The sequence below is a fragment of the Chenopodium album genome, chromosome 2 (assembly GCF_948465745.1).
Source record: "Chenopodium album chromosome 2, dcCheAlbu1.1, whole genome shotgun sequence".
Lineage (NCBI taxonomy): Eukaryota > Viridiplantae > Streptophyta > Magnoliopsida > Caryophyllales > Amaranthaceae > Chenopodium > Chenopodium album.
In genome coordinates, this window is record NC_137835.1 from 6,459,969 (window position 1) to 6,471,266 (window position 11,298).

The window sequence follows — 11,298 nt, forward strand, 5'->3', positions numbered from 1 at the left end:
CATTGGGAGCTTAGGTACGTCTTCTCACAAGACCGTGACCTAAACTATCTAGGAGTAAAAAATAAGAAAATTTACTATCCAAAAAAGGATCTATATCCTGATGAGTCGGAGTAGAGTAGCAGAGAGAGGCAACATAGTCTGCTGCCCGATTGCCTTCTCGATAGATATGTCTTGCCTGAAAATTCGTAAAAGAATCCAAAATAGCCTTGACATCCGCCATAAGAAGCTGAAGTTTCCAAGGGCAGCTGAAATGACCCTGCAAAATATTAATAACAGTAAGATTATCGCCTTCAATAAAAATATCAGAAATATGAAATTCCTTAGCAAGAAGGAGGCCATTTCGAAGCGCAATGGCTTTGGCAAGGAAGGCCGGACAAGAACCTAAATTATAAGTTCGACTAGTAATATGATTTCCTAAGTGATCCCGAATGACCACACCTGCAGTAGCAGAATTCTGGTAGGAAGAACCATCAAAATTAAGTTTACAAAAACCGACAGGAGGTGGAGACCATGAGACAATAGGTGGAGTGGGAGGAGGAGGAGGCGGCGGAGGTGACACAGTCGGTAAGTGAATTGTGTCAAGAAGGGAGCGAGATTCCCATTCTTTAAACATTGAAAAAGCTCGAATAAAAATACTGTGAAAAGTAGCAGTAGAGTTCTTGAAAATAACTGTGTTACGATGTTTCCAAATACTCCAAAACAAAATAGCTATCTTAGGGAGGATTTTAGGCATATTGATCTTAAGAGAGCGAAATAAATCATGGATCTGAGTAAATTGAGGGATACGACCAAGCCACTGAAGAACAGAAGAAGAAGACCAAAGAGCCATGGAAAAGGGACAAGAGAGGAAAAGATGATTTTGAGATTCAAAATGAGTAGAACACAATGCACAATAACTAGGGACATTAATATTGCGTGAAGATAAAGTATGACGAGTAGGAAGGCTGTTATGAAGGATTTGCCAAAGGAAAATTTGGATTTTAGGTGGAATATCCAATTTCCAAATCCAACGAAATTCCCATTTAGAGGTAGGAAGGACATGAGAATGGGCTAGCCAAGTAGCAGATTTGACAGTGAACTGACCATCTTTAGAAAGACCCCAACAAGGTTCATCTGAAACAGGGGAGGAGGGAAAGGGGTTTCCTCTAATAGTTTGAACTATATTATTGGGAAGAACAGTAAGTAGAAGAGGGACGTCCCAAGTATTATCATCAGTGATGAACATATCAACTGTCATATCAATATTCGCAATTTGATCGGGGTCCAAACCAAGAAGGGCAATAAGATTGGTGTGAGCACACCAAATATCAACCCAAAAAAGGATAGAAGAACCATTCCCCACCTTCCACCGTAGTCCCCTAATTAAGAGAGGGCGAATTTTTCATATACTACGTACAAATTTTGCATTTTTATTTTTAAGGTTAAATGGTAATTGGTAAATAATAAGAAGATCAATTATTACCCCTTTGTTTCATAATAATCGTAATAGTAGGGTTGACATAAATTTTAGAAAAATTATAGGGTGGGGAAATGAGATTTTTTTTTTTTTAATATAAAGTATAGTTAATGGGGATATATTTAATTGTTTATGGTCCTTGTTAAATAAGAAAGTGTTGCAATTATTATGAAACGGATGAAAAAAAGAAAGTGTTGTTATTATTTTGAAATGATGGGAGTATCCAACAAAATTTATCGAAGTAATTTGCAACAAATGAAACTTCAGTACCTAGAATGCAACTTTTGATAAAGGTCGGTACCTTAATTTATATTAACTCGTTAAAAAAGTTGTTGGAAAAACTACAAAGATGTGCAACAACTTGTTGATTACAATACTTTAGGGTTTTTTGGTGCTTTGTTTTTTTGTAGTGGCATGACTAAATAACCAATTACTTGGAAATAGCTTCGAAGAAAATTAAAGAGGCATAAGAAATGATGGAGATTTAAAAAAAAAAAAGGTTATAATAATAATCATAAGATTCTAGTTTATTATTCTCCTTAAAAGCACTAGCTCCAACACTGAAGGGCGCTTGTTAACTTTTGTCTTTTAATTTCACTATTTTTTGTCATGGTAAAATTTTGCTGGTCATAAATATGTTGCACAAGTACAAGTTTAGTTACTCTGCATAAGTCTTATGCCATTCGTAATCCAACAAAATCATAATCCTTGAATATCAGGAGAAATTCTTCACAGTATCTCAGCCCATAGGCTTGGAAGTTGGAAGCAAATTGCACTTAACCTTGAAAACCGAGTGAGTGAGAGCTACTTGAGACTTATACATGACATCAAAACTAAGCTACATGACACCGGCTGACATTTTTTTAAATTAAACCACACTATTTCTCAACTGCCATATGAACAGCTTATAAAAGCAACTATATTGTTATCCTCCTCTTCTGACAACTCATTGTTCTTCATCTTCTTGTGTATCATCAGATGCAAGTAGATGGTTAAGTGCCACCTTGGTTTTCTTTGATTTTGGTGAGTTCTCTCGAACATCATCAGCTTCACCCTTTCTTTTCAGATTTTCTTCAGTAGTATCCTTCAATTCACCCTCTTCACCCTTTTCTTCCAATGGTGTGCCTGACTCCCCATCTTTAACATCTTTAACTTCAGCTGAAGTTGCCGCTTCACCAGCCTGAACCTCTGTTTGTTTTGCCTTCTCATGCTCTGACAGTAACGCACGAATTTCCTCGTTGCTTGCAAGGTCTAGGACGCTTTTCCCTGCTTTTGTCTTAGCGTTGAGATTGAAGCCTTTCTTTAGCAAGTACTTGGTCAGTTCTATATGAGAACCTTGAACAGCATAGTGCAGAGCAGTCATGCCCTTGCGATTGATAGCCTTAACAGAAACCCCTGCAGAGACAAGGGCTTTGACAACCTCCAAATGTCCCTTCTGGGCAGCAAAATGGATTGCAGCCATGTCATCCACAGCTGCAGCGCTAACATCTGCCTTGTGCTTGCAGAGAGAGCTAACAACGTTTGCATGGCCAGCCCAAGCTGCCAAGTGTAGTCTAATGTTCACAATCAAGTAAAGGATACAAAATACAGAATATCAATACAGCTACTGCTCTGTTTGAATTATTTATTTCTATCAACCAAGGGAGCCTCTGTTCAGTTTAAATAAAATAAATTTCAGTAAAATCGAGTAAAGTAGATAAGGAAAAATCTTTTTAACTTTAACTTGTCTCGGTTGATTGCTAGGAAGCCACTAAAAATCCAAGAAGGGTGACTTTAACCTCACACAGAAAGTGGGTTCTGGCCTCTGGGTGTCATAAAGTTGAACACTTTCAAGCAATTCTTTACAGAAGCTATATAATAAAGCAATAAATGAAACTCAACACAAAAGCAAAGGAGGCTAACAAGAGTAGCTTGAAATACATAAGCTCATAATGGAATAACCAAGTGTCCAAACAAAATTAAATTTACTACCTCCATCCAGATTTAGGTAGTACTTTACTAGTTTCCATTAATTACTGACAATTAGTTCAACAAATCAGAAAGAATAAACCAAAGCAGAAAATCTTACTAATGAAAAAACGTTCAGAAGCTAATTGCATGAGATTGAGAACATGCAAGCACGATGGTCACAGTATAAAAGTTTTCTGTTCTAAGACTAGCAGCCTGAGCACTCTAGAATTTTACAAGTTAGGACTTCTCGGCCTCGCTAAATTGGCTTTCCACAAGAAATTTATTTAGTCTTCTTACGCTGTGAAATAGTTACAGTGAGCATAGCCAATTCCAGCACAACAGCCAAAAATCAACCAAAACACCTCTTCCACAAATACGGAAATACTTTAGTTAACAATGATTGAGCTGACTTCTGGAACATCAAGAACAATGACAACAACAGATAGCAGATCCACTAAAGGTTGATCAATGATTAAAAAAAAAATATGCAGCTTGCCCTCCTCTAAATTGACCAATGATCTATCAATAAATATAGTCTTCCAAACCTAAATATTAAAAAGCTGACCTATAACTGATGTCAATTCTCTTAGTTTTGATTAAACTGTGATTTGATAGAGCAGCTTATCTATCCTATATCTCAACTGACCACAAGCACTTTCTAGTTAGATATATGGTTATGCTGGGAGAAAGAAGAGGAGAAGCTACTTCACTACTACTTTCCAACAGAACCTTGAACAGTTCAGTGGATGTACTGACTCAACTGCCTATGTCTAATTCTTAACTAGTCATTATGAATCTTGCATATTAGACAAATCATGTACAAATTCAACAGTAAATCTCAAAGTTAACAAAGTATCTGGCTAATTTCTGTTCCATTTGGAGTATCAAATGAATTTTATTTGTTCCTGTCATATTTTCTCTACTCCACCTCTTTACTTACCTCTTTGCTAGTAACCTAGATAGATACCTCACACCTTTCAGTATGTGGCTCACACAGAGAACATTTGATCCACCAAAATCAGAAATGTACTGACATGAGCCATGTTCTTAGGGAGATTTTCATCTATTATGCTGACACTTTCTATTGAAAAACTCAAGAGTCGTCGGGTTGCATCATTAGCACAGGTCTGTACTTCTTGTACTTTTTTAAGATACTAAGTCAACTCAACGCACAAATAGGTCAATGAAACAGAGCAAAAAACTAGAAAATATTAAAGACCAAATACTCAACCAGCGATAAAATTTCAAAGTTCCAGCAAGATTTGTAAAGCTCAATCTAAAATTAAAGATAGTCATTTCTTTCGTTGGCCACTAAGTCACAAAACACTATTAAATGCTTATTTAACCAATTCAAGACAAAAATTTCATTACATCCAAACATAATCTCAAAATCACATACATGCTGTAAACTTCACTGAGACTAAAATTTAGGTAAAGTGTCTTGAAGGACATAGCATATGAAGTCCTAGCATTATATCTATATGGCTATCTACTGGCCAAACTGGATAATCAGGCTGATTCTCATCTCTTCTTCCTCTCACTCTCCTTTCACTAATCTGAATTTCAGTCATCAGAGCCTTTTCTGGCTCAATGTAACTTAGTTCCTCAGCACCTTCAAGAGGTGAAACTCTCATAGTTTGATTATCTAAGGGCGGGGAGAAGAATTATGGTGTAATTCTGTACTACGCCTGACTCAAACGCCACTTGAGATTAATGCATGGATAACTACATAGAGCAGTTGCTCACCAATAAAAGTATTGAAAATTTCCACAATAAAATTAGGGGTTCTCTATGATCAAACTTATTACCTCTTGATCCTTATCACTCTAATACTACCATACTGTCAAATTATGAAATAAGGAAACGGAAGCAATGAATCAATACTGAAAAATTAACACAGAACCAGCAATGCTACCAATCTACCATAATGTCATAAGATAAATGGCACGGAAATCAATGACATCACAAGAAGAAAATGAAAAAGAGAAGCTTATGGCATATCATATGCTATACAAATAACTGCAAACACAAAGAATAACACCTAAATCACATTTACAAGAAAACCTAAATTTCTACTACTTCCATTTCACATACTCTTCAAATTTTCAATGTGGGATGTTTAAAATTTACTGACCAAATACTTCATCATTCCATTACTCATGTAACAAATGCACAACCCTAACTAAATTATACACTTGTAGACTAGTAATCCTCAAAAACCTAATTTGAAAACTGGGTATTCCAAGCAGAACAAAGAGATTATCAATAAATAACTAAAAACAAATTCTTTAATAATTTCATCAAAAAAAATTCCAAACCCACTTCAGAAACATCAAGATAGCCAAAAATAAACAAATTCGATCAACACCCAACAAATATAATGAAATTCTGAAGCTCAATCAAAGCAGAAAATTCAATCACAGCACAAATTAATACCAATAATTGAAAAAAAAGAGAGAGAAAGAGGATACGGAGTTCTGGAATGCTTATCTCTGGAATTGATAGCTAAACGGTTAGAACTGATAATCAACTCAACAGCAGTAACATCTCCATTTCTAGCAGCAGTATGAATATCATCATCTCTGTTGTTCCCCATTTCTTCTTGCTGTTATTCTGCAACTTCTGCTTCGAAATTCAAATACCCACTGCTGAAATTGGGTGGGGCGTTTTGTAGTATTAACGGGTTTTCGGGTATTTTTTGTAATCGGTTTTGGGTATGGAGTTTGTTTGATTAGGGATTTATTAAAGGGTATTCGACTATTCTTCTTTTTAGGGAATGGAATTAAGGCCTAAATCATCACCCCACACATACACCTGGGTTGAACCTGACTCGCACATTTGAAATACTACGAACGGAGTATTTTTTTGGAATTAGAGCTGGCAAAAAGTCGTGTCGTGTTTGTGTTCGTGTTTGGTCTCGTGTCAATTTCGTATTATTCATGAAATTTAGCAAAAACTATGTACTGTATAATGTAAGATAATTGCATAATTCGACCACTTTATCTAAACAGGTCGTGTTTGGGTTGATTTTGAATCGTGTTGTGTCAACTTCGTGTATTTTCTCAGTAACTTCGTGTTCGTATTGTGCCGGTTTCGATCGTGTTGATTGTCGTGTCATGTCAAAGATTGCGAGCTCTATATGGGACCAAATTCTAAAAGCTCAGAAAAAAGCGATTAGCTTTATGTTCATTTATACACCAAAACAGCTAATACATATAGTAGTATCTAACACTTTTATAGAAAAACACTAATCACGATCGACTAGTCAAAACAGCTAATGCAAATAACTACTAGCTAATTACTAAACTTGACCAAAGTTAAATCTGAATGTAACTTGTGTCATGTTTAACAGCTCAATCATCTGATTCATCTCACATACAAAATTAAGGCTAAAATCAACATTTTTTGTTTTTTCATCATTTAATTGGATATCTATTAACTAACTATTACTAAAACAAAACATGTTGACATTATTAAGGGACACATGTCAATTTTTTTATTAAAAATTTTCCCACCTAAACTATTTTTTACATCATCCTTTTTTTGTTCTTTTTTTTCCTCCTATATTCCAAAACTAATTAAATACATTACTTCTTTCAAAATATTATGTTCACACTTTAATATAAAATTGACAACTATTTAAACAAATAATAACTACTTAATCTGTGCAACGCACGGGACTAAACTAGTTGTCTAATAATTAACATAAATTTGTATAGTACTACTCCGTAACTACCTCAAAATTTGGTAATTCCACCATTTGTACATATTTGATTTTAACACATTTTTTAAAAAAAATTTATAGATGTTAATCAACTAATGCGTCATTCAATTAAATGAATAACGATGAACAACTAATTGTCAATTAAGCAAATTCAAAACCTCAATGTTTTTTTTTTGTTTTTTTTTTTGTCAATCAACGGAAGAACATATCAAAGAAAGAAAGTAGGACGTATGATATATGACTCGAGTAATAATACATACTCGTAATTGTTTAGTACTCGTATTAGTCGTATAATACAATGTTTATACAAAGCAAAATTTAATAAATAACAAAATAAAAGGAGCAGTTATATTGGCATTAGCAACACGTAAGAAATAGGGGGAAATGGACTAACCGTAATTATATAAATAAATTATTTGTATAGTAGTTGCATGGATTCCATCTCCATGTAAACCATGCACTAATAATTTCAATGTTGTTGACTTTTATTTTCAAAGTAGAACTTTGTATGTCAAGCTTTTAATTAGTGTATGAAACTTCAAGTAAGCTCGTACTTTGAGGATTACGTACTTTAATTGCCTTTGGCTTTGGCTTTTCATGTTGTGCATGTCCTACGTTAAGTTCTTCTTGCTAATTTGTCTTTGTTAGAGACATTAATTAGGGAACTAATGACTTTTTCCCAGGCCATATGATTGAGATTATACTGTGATTGGAAATGTGATCGATATAGTAAATATATTTAACTTTTGTAGTGTTTGATGGACTTGTGATGTGATAGTATACACAATACTTTACTTTTTACATCAAGATCAATACATACAATCATAATAAAATTTAGACTCTTTTTCATAATAATACATTGCTTTAAAATGATTGTAAACTCACAATAGTAATATTTATGCTTCACTATATGATTATTATATATAATTTGTTGTGTTGAAGATAAAGGAACAAGCTTAAAAATGAGTGATAATATGATAATAAATTAATAATATAACATAGCCACATAGGTACACGATTGTAAAAATACATAATAATTGAGATCAAGATAGTTAGATAGAATAATCTAGCTATGGAGCTATATAACTCCTCACATGCTACCTTGACCAGACTACACCAATTTAATCAGAGTTTGAGAGGGATATGGGACTAAAGATAAGGAAAATCATCTTTCTTCACTCCAAAAAGTCTACTAATCTGATCTATCGTTTCTTATTAGTTCGAATTCAAAGTTATGATCGCATCATAAGGTACAATCTCTACCACTAAATTGGTTTACCTTATATATTAAATTACGACCTTTTCCATATAGGATGTTGGATACAAGTCATAGAATTATACACGTTGAAAACATATTTTGATTGATCTAATTTTAATTCTTATTTTATGACAAAACATATATAGTCAACTAGTCAAGACTCTCAAGAGCCATTACATAAAGTTGCTGCCGGCCAAGTTGAAAACTTAGGACGAGGTCCAAGCTCATAACAAATTTAAACTAGCTAGCATGTATTATTGTTGCCTTCTTGCTAATAAATTTAGGCAAAACATACAAAGCACTGATTAATTTATTAATAAGATGACGAAGATTTGTCATTATATTGTTGTTGTTAATGTGTTCATAATATTTAAATTATAATAGTCAAAATCATAGCAGTTATAATGTTTTTGTCATCTTTAATTTGTAATTATCTATTACGCTAATATACTCTCTAATGTTAAATGTTACCTTACACGTATAAGTTGAGTTGAATGACTGTTTCATATCAAGTAGTATTATTATTATAATTATACGTTTATTTATGAGGAGATTATGGGCTCATCACTTACTATGGCATACGTAGTAGTAGTTGGCAGCAATTTTGTACGTACCCGTCACTTGGTTATATACTTCTTGTATAATAAATATAAAATAAAAATACAGAGTAAATAGTAAACCTCTTTTAAAACTTAAATTTTAGCCATCATTCTTAATAGGATTATCTGATCTAATTTTAAATTGCAATCTGAAAATTATTCAAAACTTTATTTTAACTATATATATATATATATATATATATATATATATATATATATATATATATATATATATATATATATATATATATTAACGGTATGTTTTAACTATATATTTAAAATTGGATCATTGGTCTTATTTTGGATTGTGGTGCGGAAATTATGTTCCCTTATCTATAAATACTACAAAACGTTACATACAACATAACTATATTATTTTTTTAAGAAAATCTCGATTAAGATCGAACTAGGTACTATGTTTAAATACAACCCGGTAATATGTTATGTATTATATACAACCGTACCCCGGAATGTGCATGTATTATATATCAGTCCTCTTTCCTAAAACATGTACAAGTAAAATACTATAGCATTAATGTAAATTAAATCAAAGAATTAAGGGAAAAAGTCAAGTTCTTTTGGTATATGGAATTGCTTATGGTTTACTTCAATGTTGATACTAATACATGAAAAAGAGATGTAAAGATACATATAGTTGACACTTGGGAAGAAACAAAGTTAACCACCCACCATGTGTAACATGGATCTCGAAGTTTTTAGCTTGTGAACCAAGTTCAGATCACAGCCTTTTTTTTTTCTTCTTTGTTTAGTTTCTTCCTTATTCAATACTTCATCAATATTCAATGTTGAGAGTATGATCGATCTAATATATAACATGTTGCCTAAGTAAAGTTACAACTTATCCCTATATCATGTAAATAATATTGTTATGATATGAGATGTAGCTATATATTGATTGATCATATATATAGAAACAAAAATTATATCTATGAGTTGGCCTTTGAGATTATTGTCTCATTTACTATATGAAGCACAAATCTTCTCTTAGCGAGCAATCAATGTCCTTAGATGGAGTTTAGCAAACACTTACATAAACACAAAATATAACAAGTGATGATAAACTTACCACGTACTATTTTACCAGATGATCAATTCACAAAGTTGTCACATATTTGTCACATCTTGTAGCATCCAAAAACCGCACACCTTACTATCATCAATCCTTACATATAATTACATACAATTGATTCTACATTATAAGTATAAAGTTAATTGTTACATGATGACCTTAATGTTCTTCCTCCTACAATTTTGAGTTGTTAAACATATAATATTCTGAAAATTACATGACAACAAGTAAATTATAATGGTTGAATAAGATCCTTAAACCAATTGATAGATTCTTTGCACCATTTTTTTCTCTTCTTTATTAATGTACCACGTATTCATTCACAAGACACAAACCATGCCTCCCCACCCATACTCAAAAAAACCAAGAAATCTTTTATTTTTTATTTATTATAAGATCGAGTATATATTATGGGAATATTTTTGATAAATATTTTCAATCTTTTTTCATCTATATTCATTAATTTTTGGTTGGTTGGTGAAACAAGGGTACGAAAAATAAATCGGCAGACAAAACAATGGTTCAACACGCGTTCATGCACATAAACCAGTCAAATCCTTAAGCAGTGTATTTAGTAGTTGAAATATGTTTTTCATAATCATACTTTTATACATCTTTTTAAATATAATTAATTTCATTATTTGCATTATCTTCAATCCAAATTAAACCTTATGTTTCATGCGAATCTTAAATATTATATTACTGTAATAATTATTCCACGGGGAGGTCACAAGATAGCTTACCATTTCTTCTAAGCCACTAGGATACCCCACAAAAGGACAAAAAAATTTAAAATAAAAATAAAATTATTTAATTTAATTTAAAAAGTGATTAAAATAAAGTGATTTGATCCTTTGATGTTGCTTCCCATCTACACCAACTTTTTGTAAAAAAATTAAAAACAAAAAATAAAAAAAATAAAGGGAGAAAAAAAAAAGTATTTGATGAGAGAAAATGATTAAGGGGGGTGTTCGTGTGGTGTTTGGTAGGACAAAGAATTTATTTTTAGTAAAATTAATTAATGTCCAATATCCAATCAAATCTTTGAATATTAAATACATGCATACCACAAAGATATGAAATGAATTTTTAAAAATATATTTTAAAATGATTTAGTTTTAATATTACAAAAAGGTATGAAATTGATATATTAAATAGTTTATTTCTATAATTTAATTAATATTATTACACTAATATGAAAATATGGCCCCCCTAAATACA

At 32.2% G+C, this 11,298-nt stretch overlaps 1 protein-coding gene across 1 annotated transcript; it reads right to left on the minus strand.

Annotated features, from left to right (window-relative positions):
- Nucleotides 1-2,142: 2,142 nt before the first annotated feature.
- Nucleotides 2,143-6,209, minus strand: LOC145581178 (uncharacterized). The gene is made up of 2 exons (XM_081638237.1): nucleotides 5,878-6,209; nucleotides 2,143-3,009 (listed from the first exon to the last, which is right to left on the minus strand). The coding sequence occupies exons 1-2, from the start codon at nucleotides 6,000-6,002 to the stop codon at nucleotides 2,403-2,405; spliced, it is 732 nt and encodes a 243-aa protein (XP_081494363.1). The 5' UTR covers nucleotides 6,003-6,209; the 3' UTR covers nucleotides 2,143-2,402.
- Between the last annotated feature and the right edge of the window lie 5,089 nt (nucleotides 6,210-11,298).